This window comes from Somniosus microcephalus, chromosome 3 (genome assembly GCF_052327205.1).
Source record: "Somniosus microcephalus isolate GS21.2 chromosome 3, FLI_Smic_1.0, whole genome shotgun sequence".
Taxonomy (NCBI): domain Eukaryota; kingdom Metazoa; phylum Chordata; class Chondrichthyes; order Squaliformes; family Somniosidae; genus Somniosus; species Somniosus microcephalus.
The window spans coordinates 171,372,575-171,393,333 of record NC_140989.1 but is presented as its reverse complement, the minus strand read 5'-3'; the positions used below and the strand labels follow the sequence as shown (position 1 = coordinate 171,393,333).

The following is a 20,759-nucleotide window of genomic DNA, read 5'->3' as shown; positions in this document are numbered from 1 at the left end:
CAGTGGACCTTCTGGCCGTTACCTCTTTTATCCAACAACAACAACTTGCATTTATATAGCGTCTTTAATGTAGTAAAACGTCCCAATGCGCTTCACAGGGACATAGGAACAGAAGTAGGCCATTCAGTCCCTCGGGCCAGTTCCGCATAGGAACATCATCAGAAATTTGACACCGAGCCAAAGGAGACTTTAGGATAGGTGACCAAAAGCTTGGTCAGAGTTGGGTTTTAAGGAGTGTCTTAAAGGAGGAGAGAAAGGTTGGAGATCCGGAGAGATTGAGTGAGGGAATTCTAGAGCTTGGGGCCTAGATGGCTGAATGCGCGACCACCAATGGTGGGGCGAAGGGAGTGGGGGATGCAGAAGAGGCTAGAGTTCAAGGAACGCAGAGTTCTTGTAGGGTTGTAGGGCTGGAGGAGGTCACAGATCGGGAGGGGCAAGGCCATGGAGGGATTTGAACACGTGAATGAGAATGATAAAATCAAGGAATTGCAGGACCATGAGCCAATGTAGGTCTCCAAACACAGATGATGGTGAACAGAACTTGTTGCGGGTTAGGATCTAAATTCAAATGACATAATTTGCAAGTGAAATAAAAACAGAAAATAGGTAGAAAGAGGGACGAGGTCCTGCAAGCAGAATATAGGGAGCAAGGAAATAAATTAAAAAGCAGGACCTCAAAGGTAGTAATCTCAGGATTACTCCCAGTGCCACGTGCTAGCGAGAGCAGAAATAGGAGAATAGACCAGATGAACGCGTGGCTGGAGAGATGGTGTAAGAGAAGGGATTTAAATTCCTGAGGCATAGGGACCGATTCTGGGTAAGGTGGGACCTGTACAAGCTGGACGGATTACACCTCGGCAGATCCGGGACCAATATCCTCGCAGGGGGGGTTGCTAGTGCTGTTGGGAAGGATTTAAACTAGTTTGTCAGGGGCTGGGAACCTAAATGTGGGCCCAGAATGGAGAGAAACAAAGCTGGAAGTGCAAGTTAGAAAAGTAGTCAGCAAAACTAGTAGGGAGCAGAAACAAAGGCCAACAGTAAAGAGGGTCAAAGTGCAGAAAAATATTAAACAGGCAAAGTTGAAGGCACTTTATCTAAATGCACGTAGCATTCGCAACAAGGCGGATGACTTAATGGCACAAATAGAAGTAAATGGGTATGATGTAATTGCCATTACAGAGACATGGTTGCAGGGTAACCAAAGCTGGGAACTGAATGTTCCAGGGTACTCAACATTTAGGAAGGACAGACAAAAAGGAAAAGGAGGTGGCGTAGCACTGTTAATAAGGGATGAGATCGGTATGGTAGAGATAAAAGATCTTGGCTCGGCAGATCATGATGTAGAACTGGAATCAGTTTGGGTGGAGCTAAGAAACAGCAAAGGGCGGAAACATTGGTGGGAGTTGTGTATAGGCCACCAAACAGTAGTGGTAATGTAGGGCACAGTATCAATCAAGAAATTAGAAGTGCATGTAACAAGGGCAATACGGTAATGATGGGGGACTTTAATCTACATATTGACTGAGCAAATCAAATTACCACTAACCATGTGGAGGACGAATTATTGGAATGCACGCGTTCCTGGATCAGTATGTGGAGGAACCAACCAGGGAACAGGTTATTCTGGATCTGGTACTGTGTAATGAGAAAGGCCCAATCAATATTCTTGTGGTAAAGGGGCCTTTAGGGACAAGTGACCATAATATGATTGAATTTTACATTAAGTCTGAGAGTGATGTAGTCCAATCTGAAACGAAGGTCTTCAATCTAAACAGAGGAAACTACAAGGGTATGAGGGACAAGTTGGCCATGGTAGATTGGGAGACTACACTAAAAGGTATGAAGGTGGACATACAATGGTTAACATTCAAGGAAATAATGCATAATTTGCAACAAACATATATTCCTCTAGGGCATAAAAACCCAAAAGGAAAAGTGATCCAACCATGGCTAACAAAAGAAATTAAAGCTAGTATTAAGTCAAAGGAGGAAGCTTATAAAGTTGCCAGAAAAAGCGGTCAGCCTGAGGATTGGGATCTTTTTAGAAATCAGCAAAGGGGGACCAAGAAATTGATAAAGAAAGGGAAAATAAAATATGAGCACAAACTAGCAAAAAATATAAAAACGGATTGTAAAAGCTTCTATAGGTATGTGAAAAGGAAAAGACTGGCGAAGATAATTGTAGGTCCTTTACAGTCAGAGAAGGGAGAATTTATAATGGAGAATGAGGAAATGGAGGAGAAATTAAATAAATACTTTGTTTCTGTCTTCACGGAGGAAGACACAAAAAACCTCCCAGAAATACGAGAAAACCAAGGGTGTGGCGGGAATGAGGAACTTAAAGAAATTATTATTAGTAAAAAAAACAGTACTAGCAAAATTAATGAGACTAAAAGTCGATAAATCCCAAGGACCGGATGACCTACATCCTAGGGTTTTGAAAGAGGTGGCCATTGGGATAGTGGACGCATTGGTTGTCATCTTCCAAAATTCTATAGATTCTGGATTGGTTCCTGCAGATTGGAGGATAGCAAATGTAACCCCGCTATTTAAAAAAGGAGGGAAAGAGAAAACGGGGAACCTGTTAGCCTCACATCAGTAGTTGGGAAAATGCTGGAATCTATTGTAAAGGATGCAATAACTGGGCACTTAGAAACTAATAGTAAGATTGGGCAAAGTCAACATGGATTTATGAAAAGGAAATCCTGTTTGACAAACCTATTGGGAATTCTTTGAGGATGTAACTAGTGGAGTCGACAAAGGGGAGCTGGTAGATGTGGTGTATTTGGATTTTCAGAAGGCCTTCGATAATGTCCCACACAAGAGGTTGGTGAACAAAATTAGGGCACATGGAATTGGGGGTAAAATACTAGCATGGATTGAGAATTGGTTAACGGACAGAAAACAATGAGTAGGGATAAATGGGTCTTTTTCAGGATGGCAGGCTGTGACTAGTGGGGTACCACAAGGATTGGTGCTTGGGCCCCAGCTATTCACAATCTAAATCAATGATTTGGATGAGGGGACTAAATATAACATTTCCAAATTTGCTGATGATACAAAGCTAGGTGGCAGTGGCAGTTGTGAAGAGGATGTGAAGAGGCTTCAAGAGGATTGCGACAGGCTCAGTGAGTGGGCGAGAACATGGCAGATGGAATATAATGTGGATAAATGTGAAGTTATCCACTTTGGTAGAAAAAACAGAAAGGCAGAGTATTTCCTAAATGGTGAAAGATTGGGGAATGCAGATGCTCAAAGGGACCTGGATGTCCTTGTACATGAGTCACTGAAAGTGAATATACAGGTGCAGCAAGCCATTAGGAAGGCAAATGGTATGCTGGCCTTCATTACAAGAGGATTTGAGTACAGGAGTAAAGAAGCCTTACTCCAATTATATAGGGCCTTGGTGAGACCACACCTGGAGTACTGTGTACAATTTTGGTCTCCTTACCTAAGAAGGATATACTTGCCGTAGAGGGAGTGCAACAAAGCTTCACGAGATTGATTCCTGGGATGGCGGGACTGTCGTATGAGAAGAGATTGAGTAAATTAGGCCTGTATTCTCTTGAATTCAGAAGAATGAGAGGGGATCTCATTGAAGCATACAAAATTATTACAGGGCTTGATAGGGTGGATGCTGGGAGAATGTTCCCCTTGACTGGGGAGTCTAGGACCAGGGGTCACAGCCTCAGGATAAAGGGTAGGCCATTAAGGACTGAGATGAGAAGAAATTTCTTCACACAGAGGGTGGTGAATCTTTGGAATTCTCTACCCCAGAGGGCCGTGGAGGCTCAGTCATTGGGTATTTTCAAAACAGAAGTCGATAGATTTCAGACTAGTAAGGGCATCAAGGGATATGGCGATAGGGCCGGTAAATGGAGTTGAGGCAGAAGATCAGCCATGATCTCATTGAATGGCGGAGCAGGCTCGGTGGGCCAAATGGCCTACTCCTGCTCCTATTTCTTATGTTCTAGAAAATGCTGGAAATACTCAGCAGGTCAGGCAACCTCTGTGGAGAGAGACACAGAGTTAACGTTTCGGGTCGATGACCTTTTGTCAGAGCTGAAACGTTAACTCTGTTTCTCTCTCCACGGGTGCTGCCTGGCCTGCTGAATGTTTCCAGCATTTTCTGTTTTTATTTCAGATTTCCAGCATCCGCAGTATTTTGCTTATGTAATTTGAAAGTGACCCCAATGGAGCCGTTTTGTGTCATTTTACTGCTCGCAGTTACAAAGTTCCGAATGTCTTCAGGGTTTTCAGAATACTCAAACTTTCTGTAAACTCCTAATGCGGATTACAACTAGACACGTGTTTCAAGTTAACCCTGGCAGTCTGCTATTCCTTCACAAAATGATACTGGCTGCTGGTGACAGTGAAAGGTGTGAAACAACTCTCCAAGCTCCCTAGTAATGGCGAGGATCTGCCCTGTGGGCTGGTGGAAGATACAACTATGTGAACAGCTAATGGGTGGGTTGGTTAACCTCCATTTATTCTTCTTTGTAACTCTGCTATGTTTCATTAATCTTACACGGTTACTGGGAGAATAAGCTCAGACACTGAGAATACTTTGTCCATCACCAAATACTGATAATTACAACTAGTGATGTTGCTTAATATTGAGATCCTTCAAGCCAATAATGTTACTTTACTGTAAACTATTTTCCTTTTTAAAAAAAATACCAGGAGTAATGAGTTATGTATAGAGTTGTGCTTCTGTTGTTCTGTGATCCTGAATTACGAGCTATTTACGTAACCCACCTTTGACAGCCGTTCCCGAGTTTATTTATTTTTCCACCTGCCTCTTGGGTATTCTAGGTGACAGGACTGTGGATTCATCTGTTTTCAGGCCCCTGTTACCTTTATTCTGGTAACCAAGATATGCTTGAGTGTCCCAGGGGAGACTTGTGGCATTACCCCCACACCCCCCCCCCCCCCCCAGCAGCCACTGTTCCATTTAATCCTTTCTCTTGATGTGGCCGAAGCTGGATTTGCCATGTGGAGAATTGCAGACAAAGTTTCAGCTGTTATTGTACAGCCCAGTGCAATTGAACACTAACCTGCTGCACCACCAGTCCATATCTCTTAAAGGGTTCAATTACAAGGGTGCATAATTAAAGGCTGCATAAAACTTGGGTTGTATTGCCTTGAATTCAGAAGGCTGAAGAGTGGTCTGATCAAGGTGTATAAAATGATAAAGGGATTCAATAGGGAAGATACAGAAAAACTATTTCCTCTGGTGATGGAATCCAGAACAGTGGTGCATAACCTTAAAATTAGAGCCAGGCCATTCAGAGGTGAAACCAGGAAGCACTTTTTCCACACAAAGGGTAGTGGAAACCTGGAACTCTCTTTCCCCCCCCCCCCCAAAAGGCTATGGATGCTGGGTCAATTGGAACTTTCAAGACTGAGATAGACAGATTTTTGTTGAGTAAGGGTATCAAGGAATATGAAGCAAAGGCGGCAAAATGGAGTTGAGGTACAGATCAGCCATGATCTAATTGAATAGTGGAACAGGCTTGAGGGGCTGAACAGCCTACTCCTGTTCCTGTGTCTGTTCCTTACACAAATGTAAAAAAATTGTTTTGCCCTTGAGTAATGGGAAGGCATAGGAACAGGAGGGAGGGAAATGCTGTTGACATAATCCTCTGAATATTGTCATCAATGTACTGTAAATGCATGCATCAAAGTAATGAAATCTGAAAGGTATATTTGTTGTCACGATGATGCTTTGTTTAGACCTATTTTACATGTAGTAAAATTAGGTTGGTTAGTAAATAGGCTTTGCATCGCTATGCAAAATACAAGTCAAATTTACATTTATCCATAAGGAACTTGTAAGCATGCAGGTTAGACTTTGCATGTGGAGATTGGGTTGACTATAGACTTTTCTCTAAATCCAGTATTGAAATCCCATCTACTGCTGAAACCCTCATCCATGCCTTTGTTACCTCTGGGATCGATTATTCCAATGCACTCCTGGCCGGCCTCCCACCTACCAGTCTGTGTAAACTTCAGCTCATCCAAAACTCTGCTGCCCTTGTACTAACTCGCACCAAATCCTGCTCACCCATCACCCCTGTGCTTGCTGACCTAGAATGGCAACGCCTTGATTTTTAAAATTCTCATCCTTGTGTTCAAATCCCTCCATGGCCTCACCCCACCTATCTCTGTAACCTCCTCCAGCCCTACAACCCTCCGAGATCTCTGAACTCCGTTTCTGACCTCTTGCGCAAATCCGATTTCCTTCGCTCCACCTATTATCCTTTTAGAAGCAAGTTAAACTGTGATGAAATATTACACCGCACACTGGAGTTCCACAGTGCTGTACATCATGGATTGTACCCACAATGTGCAACGTAGCCATGGGGGGGGGGTTAGTCATTTTTGGGTCATTCTTGTGTGTTTCCTGACCCTTGTGACTGTGTTGCACTTTGCATAACCCAGTTTAACTTGCTTTTGAAAGGGTGATGATGATGTTTACAGAGGAAAGTCTATCGTCAACCAAATCTCCACATGCAAAGTACTGTGGTAATTTTTTTAAATGGGGGAAGTATACTCTAAAAATGTATCAAGTTTACACAACATATTTTCTATGTTGGTTTCTTGGATTAATAAAGCGATGTGAAACATGTACTAATAACAACATAGAATAGAAAAGCAAAGAGGTTATGCTAAACCTTTATAAATCACTGGTTAGGCCTCAGCTGGAGTATTGTGGCCAATTCTGGGCACCGTACCTTAGAAGGGATGTCAAGGCCTTGGAGAGTGTGCAGAGGAGATTTACCAGAATGGTACCAGGGTTGAGGGACTTCAGTTAGGTGGAGAGACTAGAGAAGCTGGGATTGTTCACCTTGGAGCAGAGAAGGTTAAGGGGAGATTTAATAGAGGTGTACAAAATTATAAACGGTTTTTAAGGAGAAACTGTTTCCACTGGCAGGAGGGTTGATAACCAGAGGACACAGATTTAAGTTACTGTAAATGACAAAAGAACCAGAGGGGAGACGAGAATTTTTTTTACGCGGAGAGTCGTTATGATCTGGAATGCACTGCCTGAAAGGGTGAAGGAAGCAGATTCAATAATAACTTTCAAAAGCAATTTTGGATATATACAGTACTTGAAAAGGAAACATTTGCAGGGCAATGGGTGAAGAGCATTGGGGCTGGACTAATTCAATAGCTCATTCAAAGAGGCACAAAAGGCAAAATAACCTCTTGTGCTATATGATCCTACGGGTGCGTACGAGGTGCGTACGTGCTGTAGGGGCTGCGCAAGTTCTGGGTTTAGGCCTGTGAAGCGCATGCGCTGAAACCCGGCACTTGCGATCTGTCAAGAATTCTCTTGATAGATCCTCCGCATGCTCGAGAAAAGTGCCCCTGCGGGCAGAGAATTGCGCTGTTTGCTCAACTTCCGCCCGCTGAAAGCCTGTCAAATTCTTACGCCTGGTAAAAGGAGGTGTAAGGCCTGCTTTTACCAACATAAGAGTTTTAAAAAATAGAAAAATAAAATGTTACCACTCATTTAAAAATTCAAAATATTCTTCAATAAGGTAAGTTTATTTTTAGCCCTGAAAAACATTTAATTTTTGTTTAAAATATTTAATTAAACGGCATTTTAATTACTTTTAAATATGTAATGGTTTTTAAAAATTTATTTCATGTGTTGGTGTATTTTTTAAGTGATCTCTATTCATACTTTTGACAGTTCTGTACGTATGGAACTGTCAAAAGTATGAATGGGGATTCTCTTTTATTGGTTGGGCCGGCCCACGTGATCCCAGGGGTGCCTACAAACCGCCTGCGCCCCTGGGATACGTGGGGCTCTGCCCGTGTGGACCCGGAGAGGCCCAGGAGCGCAAGCCGCCATTCCTCCCGAGCCACCAGGTAATTTCGTAGAAATTTTGCATGTTGGAGGCGTCCGCCCGCAGGAAGCCTCCGATCGCAAATGTTGGCCCAATGACTTAGTTTTGGCATTGCAATAGTTGTTACACTCAGCTAAATGTTCCTTATCCCTTCTGTGAGAATTGTAAACACTGTTGAGCACTGTTTGTTTAAAATTCTCAATTAGGTCAGCTGAGCAGATGGAATCCCGATGGCTTTGACAGTCCCAGGAGATCCTCCACTCCTTGCCCCGAAGCTACAGAGAACCATGTGCAAGCTATCTGGGATGAGTTGGGAGTAGGGAAGAATGGCTACCTTAACAGAGAGGAATTGGCGACAGTTTGCGATAATATTGGTCTGAAGGACCTCAAAGGCGAAGTATGTGTGTTAACCGCAACCTAATTTCCCTTTACTGTAAACATGACACAGTGTTGGTAACACAGTATTGACATGTTTCGTACAGCAAACTGGCCTATGATATTATCTTTTTCTTCACTCTCCTTGTGTCATAAGGCTCCTTGCACCAAAAGGGTGAGCAGGGGATCTCGTTTCCAAGGTCTCTGATGATGCTGTCCAATAAACAACTGCTAATTGGTTGGATAATGAGTTAATAACTTCTAATTCTATTCATTGATTAGATACCGAGTTAGTAGTTGCAGTCCGGGAGATTGCTGGTTCATGCACACTTGATATCTGACTGCCTGTGGGAGCAGATTCATCACTTGTGTGCTGAGGTTCGGTGTTTGTGTACTCCAATTTAAATCTGCAAAATCGCCTGCTTCAGAATTATGGCCAAAATAGAAATGATGTCAACCACTGAAAGCCAAGGTGTAGCTGGTGGTGCAGTTTTATCTGGACGTGAGGCACACAAGAACAGCCCAGATTAACTTGCTTTAAACAGGAATGTAAAATCTTTTAGGCCTTTACTTCATCTACTAGTTCAGTTCTAAGGTCAACACTATCTTTAACATCAACTCTCCAACCTGTAACCTTGTGAACTTCATGTGAGCTCCACCTGTGGTCTCTGTCATTGAAAATGGGAATTTCTGACCATTTTCCTGTCTCCCTTGCAGTCACATCTCCTGGCCTACTTCCAATCCTACTACTCTTAGCTTTCACCTCTGGGAAAAGCTGCTCCCCAGCTTCCTCGCCTGTTCGCTGTCAACTCTAACTTCCCCACACGCCTCTGGTTCGCCACCTGTCATGACAAACACTGCCACTGACCTGCCAAGCAGCTAGCTCCCTCACTTCTGCATCCAATGCTCTCACCGCACTGTCTTTGCCCTCGTGTCATAAAGCTCCCATCTTTGCACCCTTGCATCTGAGAGCTGCAGACTTGAGCACACCCGGTCGGTGTATGATGAGTCTTGGAGCATGATCCATGGTCAGACCATGTCAAGACTTAACACTGTTCCGTCTCCACAGTCAAGTCCTCCTTTTTATTACAGATCACCCTGGAGGGCAAGAACAACCCACAGCTCCTTTTATCTGAAAGATCACCCTCTCAAACCCCCACCCCTTGCCTTGTTCCCTCCATCCTTGGTTCTAAAACCAAGTGAGGGGAGCTCATGGATTTCTTCATCTCGAAGCTCGAGGCCATCGTGCAGTTGGCCCAGGTGCCACCCCCTTCTCCCCACCCTGACACCGACCACCCCACTCATCCTAACCTGATATCCCTGTCACTTTGCAGCTTCTCTCCCTTCACTCTCTCAAAGCTCATCTATTCTACAAGACTCACAGAAACATTGAAGATAGGAACAGGAGTAGGCCATTCGGCCCCTCGAGCCTGCTCCGCCATTCAATGAAATCATGGCTGATCATCCAAATTCAGTACCCTGTTCCTGCTTTCTCTCCATATCCCTTGATCCCTTTAGCCTTAAGAAATATATCCAACTCCTTCTTGAATATATTTAATGAATTGGCCTCTACTGCCTTCTGTGGTAGAGAATTCCACAGGTTCACCACTCTCTGGGTGAAGAAATTCCTCATCTCTGTTCTAAATGGCTTACCCCTTATCCTTAGACTGTGACCCCTGGTACTGGACTCCCCGACCATCGGGATCATCCTTCCTGCATCTAGTCTGTCTAGTCCTGTTAGAATTTTGTAAGTTTCAATGAGATCCCCGCTCATTCTTCTAAACTCCAGCGAGTACAAGCCCAAATCGACCCAATCTCTCCTCATACGTCATTCCTGCCATCCCAGGTATCAGCCTGGTGAATCTTCGCTGCACTCCCTCCATGGCAAGAACATCCTTCCTCAGATAAGGCGACCAAAACTGCACACAATACTCAAGATGTGGTCTCACCAAGGCCCTGTACAACTGCAGCAAGACATCCTTGTTCCTGTACTCGAACCAGCTCGCTACGAAGGCCAACATACCATTTGCCTTCTTAACCGCCTGATGCACCTGCATGCTTACCTTCAGCGACTGGTGCACAAGGACACCCAGGTCTCGTTGCACTTCCCCTTCTCCCAATCTATTGCCATTCAGATAATAATCTGCCTTCCTGTTTTTGACACCAAAGTGGATAACCTCGCATTTATCCACATTATATTACATCTGCTATGCTTCTGCCCAATCACCCAACCTGTCCAAATCATCCTCCTCACAGCACACACGCCCACCCCGCTTTCTGTCGTCTGCAAACTTGGAGATATTACATCTAGTTCCCTCATCTAGATCATTAATATATATTGTGAATAGCTGGGGTCCTAGGACCGATCCCTGCGGTACCCCACTAGTCACTGCCTGCCACTTGGAAAAAGACCTGTTTATTCCAACTCTTTGCTTTCTGTCTGCCAACCAGTTCTCTATCCAAGTCAATACCTTGCCCCCAATCCCATGTGCCTTAACTTTACACGCTAATCTCTTATGCGGGACCTTATCGAAAGCCTTCTGAAAGTCCAAATACACCACATCCACTGGTTCTCCCTTATCTATTTTATCTATCACCTTCTGCTCTTCAGATTACCTCCCTACAGAACTCCTGACCATTCAACTATCTTCCTAGCCCCAGTGCACACTCACAATTTAAAAATATTTCTCTGATTAAACATGATCCGGACAGTGTGTTTCTTCCTTGCTAAGCTACCATTGCTGCCCTCTTCAAAACACACACTCTTGACCCATTTTTCAATTCCAACCACTGTCCAATGTCTAACCTCTTTCTTATCCAATATTGTAAGGACCGGAACTCAGTGGACCCAACTGCAGTAAGGCAAACTGAGGCAGAGGTTAGGTTGCAAAACAAAGGTAGACTTTACTTGACATAAACAAAATAACAACAGCACAGAATCCAGGCCAGCAAGCGGTATCACTAGGCAGTGAAACTCAAGACTGAGCAATGAACATAAAGTGAACACCACTTAAATAGTAGGCATCTAACAATGCACAGGTGAATACAATAATGAATAAAGAAGGACACAATTAAGAGAGTTCATGGAGCCCTCTGGTGGCGAGGCGAGGCAGAATCTGGGTCTTTCCTTACAGGACCCCCCCCCCCCTAGGAACGGCCCCTGACGTTCCCCCCAGAAGGTCCATGGTGACGATGAAAAAAATTCCGTACTAAATCGCGATCCAGGATGTCCCGGTCCGGGACCCAAGAGCGTTCCTCCGGACCATATCCCTCCCAGTCCACCAGGAACTGGAGGCCCCCGCGAACCCGGCGAGAGTCCATCAGGCGACGGACCGTGTAAGCAGGCTGGCCGTCGATGATGCGGGGAGCGGGAGGAGGCCTCGTGGCGGGCGCTGGCCACTAGCCGAAGCCGGGAGACATGGAAGGTAGGATGAATCCGCATGGAGCGGGGCAGCTGGAGACGGTAGGACACCGGGTTGACCTTCCTCAACACCATGAAGGGACCAATGAAACGGGGCGCCAGCTTGCGGGACTCCACTCGCAGCGGGAGATCCTGCTTAGAAAGCCAGACCCTCTGACCAGGACGGAATGAAGGAGCCGGTCTGCGCCGCTTGTTGGCCTGGATCTGCCGTTGTCGAGAAGCTCGTTGTAAGACCAGCCGCGCTCTCCTCCAGGTCCGCCGACAACGCTGGACAAATTTCTCCGCGGACGGAACCCCCACCTCGAGCTCCTGCAACAGTGGAGGCTGAAAACCGAACTGGCACTCGAACGGCGACAGTCCTGTGGGGGAGCAGCGCAACGTGTTGTGCGCGTACTCAGCCCAGACGATGTGACGACTCCAGGTCGCAGGGTTAGCGGACATGAGACACCTCAGGGTCGTCTTCAGGTCTTGGTTGATCCGTTCTGTTTGACCATTCGACTGAGGGTGGAAACCCGAGGAAAGACTGACAGTAGCTCCAATAAGCTTGTAGAAGGCGCTCCAAAACCGGGAGGCGAATTGTGGACCACGGTCAGAAACGATGTCAAGGGGCAAACCGAACAACCTGAAAACATGCTGGACCATGAGCTCGGCTGTCTCTTGGGCTGAGGGAAGCTTCTGCAAGGGCAGAAAGCGACAGGCTTTGGAGAAGCGATCTACGATGACCAGAATGACAGTGTTGCCTTGAGATGGTGGAAGGCCTGTGATGAAATCCACCGAGAGGTGTGACCAGGGGCGAGTGGGAATGGGGAGAGGATGCAGCAAACCCTGGGGGCGAGATTGAGGGTTCTTGTTTCGTGCACAAATGGCACAAGCTGCCACGAACGCCTTTACATCCTTCTCCATGGTGGGCCACCAGAACCTTCTGCGAAAAAACTCCAGCGTCCTGGATTTGCCTGGATGACCGGTGAGTCGCGACGAATGCCCCCACTGCAGGACTTGTGAGCGAGTCGTGTTGGGGACAAAAAGGCGACCGGGTGGGCCATTGCCAGGGTCTGCCTCCCTCTGTTACGCCTTTCTGACCAGCGTCTCGATCCCCCAACGAACCGGTGCTACAATTCGAGAAGTAGAAATAATAGGTTCTGGTTGTCTCTCCCGCTCGGGTGGATCAAATTGCCTGGAGAGAGCATCAGGCTTGAGATTCTTGGATCCTGGACGGTATGACAGGACAAAGTCAAAACGATTAAAAAACAGTGCCCAGCGAGCTTGACGAGAGTTAAGTCGTTTGGCCTCCTGGATATAGGCCAGATTCTTATGGTCTGTCCAGACAATGAACGGGTGTTTAGACCCCTCCAACCAATGTCTCCACTCCTCCAGTGGCAACTTAACTGCAAGTAATTCCCTGTTCCCAATATCGTAGTTTCGTTCAGCGGGAGTGAGTTGGCGAGAGAAAAAGGCGCAAGGGTGCAGTTTGTTGTCGTTAGACCGTTGGGATAAAACGGCGCCCACTCCTATATCCGAGGCATCCACCTCGACAATGAAGGGGAGTGAGGGATCCGGAATCACGAGGACAGGAGCAGACGTGAAGCGCCGCTTGAGATCCTCGAAAGCCTGCGCAGCCTCAGCGGACCAACTGAACCGGGTAGAGGCGGTCTTGGTGAGGGCGTTGAGAGGGGCAGCAATGGTGCCGAAGTTTCTGATGAATCTCCGATAGAAGTTAGCAAACCCCAAGAAACGTTGCACCTGTTTGAGAGAGGTGGGTGATGGCCAATCTCGGACAGCTTGGGTCTTGCCAGGGTCCATTTGGACGTTGCCGCTGGAGATGATGAAGCCCAGAAATGAAACCGTGGAAACGTGAAACTCACACTTCTCAGCCTTGACAAACAAGAGGTTGTTAAGCAGAAGTTGCAGGGCTTGTCTTACATGCTGGACATGATCGTGAAGAGTTTTGGAGAAAATGAGAATGTCATCCAGGTAGACAAAAACAAAGCGATTCAGCATGTCTCGGAGAACATCGTTGATGAGCGCCTGGAACACAGCAGGGGCGTTGGTCAATCCAAAAGGCATAACCAGGTTCTCAGTGCCCAGTAGGTGTGTTGAATGCCGTCTTCCACTCGTCCCCTTCGCGGACGCGGATGAGGTTGTAGGCGTTGCGGAGATCCAATTTTGTGAAGACCGTGGCTCCCTGAAGTAGCTCGAAGGCCGTCGACATGAGTGGAAGAGGATAACGGTTCTTTATAGTAATCCGGTTAAGGCCACGGTAGTCGATGCAGGGACGGAGACCTCCATCTTTCTTACTCACGAAGAAAAAACCGGCACCAGCAGGAGAGGTGGACGGATGGATGAAGCCAGCGGCGAGGGCGTCACGGATGTACTCCTCCATGGCGGCGGTCTCAGGAGCAGAAAGGGAAAAGATCCTACCCCTAGGTGGGCATGTCCCAGGCAGGAGGTCAACGGCACAGTCATATGGCCTATGAGGGGGAAGTGATGTGGCTCGAACCTTACTGAAGACCTCTTTTAGATCCTCATACTCGGGTGGCACTCGGGACAATTCAGAGCGTGATGGGAACTCCTGGGGCTGGGAAGGAGACTTGGCGCGAAGACAGGTAGTATGGCAGGCGGAGCCCCATTCCGTAAGCCGGCCGGTGGCCCAATCCAAGCGAGGATTATGGCAGGCCAACCAAGGGTAACCCAGAATTAATGGAAACTCGGGAGAGTGGATAAGGGAGAATTGGATGGTCTCGAAATGTTGTCCTTCCACGCCCAAACACAGGGGGGCAGTATGATGGTGAATGGTTCCAGAGCCCAGGGGTCTTCCATCCAGGGCAACAACAGTGAGGGGGTGATCAGGATGGGTCAGGGGAATCTTGAGCTGTTTAGCTAACCCCAGATCTATGAAGTTACCATCAGACCCCGAATCCACCAGGGCCTTAAGATCATGTTGTTGATTGCCCCAGCAAAGGGAGGATGCCAGCAAAACCCTAGAAACAGTGGGGTCGGAAGGGATGGTTACGCTCATCTCGGGTCCCTCCGTCCTGGACGAGCCCTGGCTTTTCCCACCAACTCTGGACAGGAAGAGCGAAAGTGGCCAGCTTCCCCACAATAGAGGCAAGATCCCTCTCTCATTCGGCGATCACGTTCGGGCTGCGAGAGGCGGGTTACTCCCACCTGCATGGGCTCCTCTGGATCGGTCAAAGATGGACTCTGGATGGCTCGGAGGTTCTCAGATGGCTTCGAAGCAGGAAAGGCTCTGGTCTCTGGAAGCGGGGTGAAAAAGGAGTGGCGTTCTCTTCGTCTCTCACGGAGACGATTATCCACACGAACGGAGATATCAAAAAGAGACTCCAAATCACTCACCGGATCCCTGGAAGCCAGTTCGTCCTTGATCTCATCCGTGAGACCGTGGCGAAAAGTGGCGATGAGCGCCTCCGAATTCCATTGGCTCTCTGCAGCGAGAGTGCGAAACTCAATAGCGTAGTCCGCAACGCTACGAGCCCCCTGGCGAAGCCGAAGCAGTTTGTTAGATGCCTCTCTCCCACTGACAGGGTGATCAAAGACCCTTCTCATTTCTTCCGAGAAAAGTTGGTAGTTTGAACATGCCGGAGTTTGCTGTTCCCAGACGGCTGTAGCCCAGGTAAGTGCCTTGCCGGTGAGTAGCAAAATGATGTAGGCCACTCGGGAACAGTCACTGGGAAATAATGAACCCTGCAGTTGGAAAGCCAGGGAACACTGGGTTAGGAAACCTCGACATCCTCCTGGGTTACCGTCGTAGCGCTCGGTTGCAGGTAATCGGGGTTCTTTCAGAGGGGAAGGCGAAACCGTAGGAGCGGGTAACGGTGCTGGAGCGGCTTGGATCACCTGACTCTGGTTCTGGCTCTGATGGAAAGCAATGACGAGGGCCTCCAGCTGATTCTGGCTTCGGGAGAATGCCGTGGCGAGGCACCGCAGTTCGTTCAAGATCAGTTGTAGCTGTTCAGAAATTTGTCTTAGCCATTGGTCCTTCTCTGCTGGGTCCATGTTTTGGCTCAGTCTTGCTGTAAGGACCGGAACTCAGTGGACCCAACTGCAGTAAGGCAAACTGAGGCAGAGGTTAGGTTGCAAAACAAAGGTAGACTTTACTTGACATAAACAAAATAACAACAGCACAGAATCCAGGCCAGCAAGCAGTATCACTAGGCAGTGAAACTCAAGACTGAGCAATGAACATAAAGTGAACACCACTTAAATAGTAGGCATCTAACAATGCACAGGTGAATACAATAATGAATAAAGAAGGACACAATTAAGAGAGTTCATGGAGCCCTCTGGTGGCGAGGCGAGGCAGAATCTGGGTCATTCCTTACAAATATCTGTGATGTGTTTTGGCATCCCAGCTACGTGCTATGCCTCGATTTTAAAATACTCATCCTTGTGTTCAAATCCCTCCATGGCCTCGCCCCCTCCCTATCTCTGTGACCTCCTCCAGCTCTAAAACCCTCCGAAGTCCCTGCACTCCTCCAATTCTGGCCTCTTGCGTACCCACCACTTCCTTCGCTTCACCATTGGCGGCCATGCCTTCAGCTGCCTGGGCCTTAAGCTCAGGAACTTCCTTCCTAAACCCCTCTTCCTCTAATACCTCTCTCTCCACCTTTTTAAATCGCTCCTTGAAATCTGTCTCTTTGACCAAGCTTTTGGTCACCACTCCTAATATCTCTTTATGTGGCTTGGTGTCAAAATTTGTCTGATAGCGCTTCTGTGAAATGCTTTGGGAGCTTCTTTTACTGAGTTAAAGGCGCTATATAATAATAATAATTCAATTTTTATTGTCATTGTACAACGAAATGTGATCTTGCAAGCTCCCATGAGTCCAGTACAAATAACATTAACATTAAATGTAAATAGCACCATCCTGGGAGAAGCAAAGCCGCTGCATCTGTGCGTGCCGCCATTCCATTTCCACCATTCCTCCTGTCTGACAATCTTCAGCCCAATGCCCAGGCCTGCTCACCAGCCGCCCCTCCCAGGGCTCCTTCCGTGACCTTCTCATCAACCGCCCCTCCTCGGGGCTCCTTCCGTGACCTTCTCACCAACCACCCCTCCTTGGGGCTCCTTCCGTGACCTTCTGCACCTGATCTTCCCTGATGGCCACCCCTCCAGGTATCTAACCAGGCCTGGCTCTGCTTAGCTTTCAAGCCTTGCCAGTGACCCTGTCCCTAGTCCCAGGAACAGGGACTGTAAGTTGTTGCTTATCCCTCCCACAACACCCTGTTTGAATCCCTTCAGTTTTTTTTGCCCATAGCCCTGGTCAAAGTCTCCAGTGAATACGCTCTGTGACTGCAACCGTGCTGTATTATTCGTCCTTGTGCTACTTGACCTTCCAGCAGTGCTCAGTACAGTTGATGTGCCACCCTCCTTCCTTGCTTCTTATTCATCTTCCATTTTAGTGGGACTTCCGTTGCATGGTTCCACTCCTAATCATCCCAATGACGCCACTGCACCTCCAGCAATAGCTTCTCCGCCAACTCCTGTTTGGTCACTTCTGGAGTTCTGGCCTTCGCCGCCTCCTCTTCCTCGTCTACACTCTGTTCCTTGATGGCGTCATCAATATACATGGGGTCTGCTTCCACCCACGTGCTGATCGTGCCCAGCTCTATGTCTCCATACTTCCCTAATCCCACGATCATCGCCATGCTGTCTAACATGTCATTGGATGAGTCAGGTTTCCTACAATTGGGAAGACCAAAGCCATTGGCACAGCTTTTTGCTACCAAAATATTGGCGAGTTTAATGGCGCTCAGCCGTTATTGAAGTGTAAATCATCCAGCAACTTGTGGCGTGGAAGAGATAGCCCGTGAATTGCGAATCGCTGAATGATTTGCGCTGCATCGCTGTTAGCCTCGCGACAGCGGCATCTCGTTGTCGCCCTCCCCGTTGGTTTCAAGAAATTGCTGCATGTGCACATTAATTGCCAATTAAACTCGCTGCAGAAAGTTAAGGCTTGGACTTAATAGCATAAGTATCTTTTTAATGCAGAGATTCATGTTCCTGCAATGCCAATCAACCTCTCTGACACGGAAAGGGAACAATTTAAACTGTGGAGCCTCATTCCTGCAGGTGGTAAATTGTTCTTAGAGATTTTTAAAATTTTAAATGTTCTTTTTTCTTTTCTGTCTCTCTCTTAATCCAATCTTTCTTTCCCTCTTTATTTCTCTTGCTGTACCTGATCTGACTCTAATTCACCCTATTTCGTTCTAAGTTGTTCCTCTGTTTTTTTTCTCAATCCTTAAATCTCATTAGTTAAGGAGATAGACTGTTGGTCCCGTCGTTCACCTAGATCCCAGTTTCCCCGGTTGCCCTCACTGCGCCGTTATCAGCTCGCACTTCCAGCAACTTAGAGGGAAAAACATTTTCGAGCTGAAGGGTAAGGGGAGCAATCACACTAACAGGGCACGCCGCGAGATGCCCCACTCTAGCCAATGTCTTCAACCCCACCAAAATCTCTACAGCCTTACTATTGATTCTGTTCACTTCCCTGGCTGCTTGCTCAGGCTGAACCAGACTGCATGCAACCAGTTCATTCCAGGGTTCAGCTTCAAGCTCCATAGACTATCTAGTACTTGTTTCCACCTCTACGACTAGGCTACCTCTGCCCCAACCTTACCCACCACTGCCACCAATGCCTTTCATCGCATATCAACTGCATTTCTCCACTGGCTTCCTTGATGATCTTCTGCCCTCCTTATAGGTCTTCTGACTTCCACTTTCCAAGTCATTCAAACCTCTGCCACCTATGTCTTTTTTAAAAAAAGACTTGCATTTCTATAGCGCCTTTCACAACCTCAATGTCCCAAAGCGCTTTACAGCCGATGAAGTACTTTTGAAGTGTAGTCACTGTTGTAATGTAGGAAACGCGGCAGCCAATTTGTGTACCGCAAGCTCCCACAAACAGCAGTGTGATAATGATCAGATAATCTGTTTTTTTCGTGATGTTGATTGAGGGGTAAATATTGGCTGGGGCACCGGAGATAACTCCCCTGGTCGTCTTCAAAATAGTGCTATGGGATCTTTTACGTCCACCTGAGAGCGCAGACGGGGTCTCGGTTTAACGTCACATCCGAAAGACAGGACCTCCCTCAGCACTGCGCTGGAGCCCCGTACTAAGCCCCGCTTGTTCATTACACCTATCCTTGTTGACCAAATTGGTTCTCTGTCCACAGAGGATTGAAATTTGAATCCTCGCCCTTGACCATAAATCCCTCTACAGTCTTTCCTCACCCTACCCCTGCAACCTCTCCATCCTTTCGGTTCCCTCCTGCCTGCTGCTCCCCACCCCTCATCCCCCTGCTCCCATCCCTTCTCATACAGCTTCCCACCAACACTTCCACTTCCTACTCCATCCTAGGTGGCAGGATCTTCAGCCATCTCGACCCAATTCTTTAAAACTCCCTTTCTTCCTCCCTCCCCCACTTTTAAAAGTCTTCTCAAAAGCCATCTTTTCGAGCAAGGTCACTCCTAACTCTTCAGCAAAGGCTTGTTTCTGCCCTGTCAGGTGGACGTAAGCGATCCCATGGCACTATTTCAAAGAAGAGCAGGGGAGTTCTCCCTCGCGTCCTGGTCAACATTTATCCCTCAACCAACACCTAAAATAGATTGTCTGGTCAGTATCACGTTGCTGTTTGTGGGGTCTTGCTGAGCATAAATTAGCTGCCGCGTTTCCTACATTACAACAGTGACTACAGTTTAAAAAGTAGTTCATTGGCTGTGAAGTGCTTTGAGACGTCCTGAGGTCATGAAAGACGCAAAATAATTGCAAGTCTTTCTTTCTTTCTAATTTACTGGCTTGGATGATGAGATTATTGACACCGAGTCTTGTCTGTACTTTTGAGGTGTTTGTGAATATTTTTCCAGGAAGTTGATGATCTGTTCGGAAAGCTGGATAAAGATGGTGATGGAAAAGTGAGCCTCAATGAGTTTCTTCATGGCTTGTTTCGACATGGACCTATGGCTTCGGTCCCTTCTACACCCTACAAGCAGAAATACCATCGAGCTCTCCATCAGGTTAGGCAGCTTATAGTAGGGTTATCCTCTTTTTTGTTAAATATTGTTTAATATATAAAGCCAAGCTTATCCTCTCACCCTTGTTTTTCCAAGTGGTTCATCACCCATTCCTCCAACACGTGGCTACAGTTCTTGGCAGCTCCATTCATGTCCCTTTCCACTTTGCCCCATCCCTGCTTCCCCCTCCCCGTCCTCTTGCTCCCATCGTTCACATACTGCCTCCCCTTCCCACCACCACTTCCACTTCCTATGACCCCCTTGCTACCATTGCCACCCTTTTTCCATCTCTGATTCCAACTAACCCTGTCATACACTGTCTCTTCCCTAACCCCTCACTACTCCATCACTTATCCTGAATGCTTGCCCCTCCATCTCTTCACCTCTCACACCCCCATCACCCTCGCCTTGCTCACGCTCCCCCTACCATTCTCCTCCTCCTCATTTTCCTTTCCCCTGCCCTGCCCCTACCAGCCCAATCTGAAACAATCATTCCCTTACCCTCATCCCGTTACCAGCCTCTTCCAAAACCCCCACTCCCCTATCCCACTCTTCCCAGCAGCCTTCTCATTTCCCATCATTATAAAAACATCAAGCTATAAGGGAAGAACTTTTTAAATTAATAAATGACCAGCTTCCCAGTTTAGTAGCGTGGAAGAAGGAGTTCCTCAGGGGAGCGATGGGATGGTTTTCTTTTATTCGTTTATGGGATGAGGGCGTTGCTGGCAAGGCCAGCATTTATTGCCCATCCCTAATTGCCCTTGAGAAGGTGGTGGTGAGCCGCCTTCTTGAACCGCTGCAGTCTCTGTGGTGAAGGTACTCCCACAGTGCTGTTAGGGAGGGAGTTCCAGGATTTTGACACAGTGACGATGAAGGAATGACGATATACTTCTAAGGATGGTGTGTGACTTGCAGGGGAACTTGGAGGTGATGGTGTTCCCATGCGTCTGCTGCCCTTGTCCGTCTAGGTGGAAGTGGTCGCGGGTTTGGGAGGTGTTATCAAAGAAGCTTTGGCCAGTTGCTGCAGTGCATCTTGTAGATGGTACACCCTGCAGTCACAGTACGCCGGTGGT

The 20,759-nt window shown here is 47.2% G+C and overlaps 1 protein-coding gene across 4 annotated transcripts in view; it reads left to right on the top strand.

The window, feature by feature from the left end:
- Positions 1-20,759, top strand: part of ninl (ninein-like) — a 160,056-nt gene that overhangs the window by 60,404 nt on the left and 78,893 nt on the right. For all 4 annotated transcript variants that reach the window (XM_085981883.1, XM_085981882.1, XM_085981884.1 and 1 more), the window contains exons 6-7: positions 8,066-8,256; positions 19,540-19,689. In XM_085981883.1, coding sequence (XP_085838009.1) covers positions 8,066-8,256; positions 19,540-19,689 — 341 coding nt within the window. The remainder of the gene's footprint in view (positions 1-8,065; positions 8,257-19,539; positions 19,690-20,759) is intronic.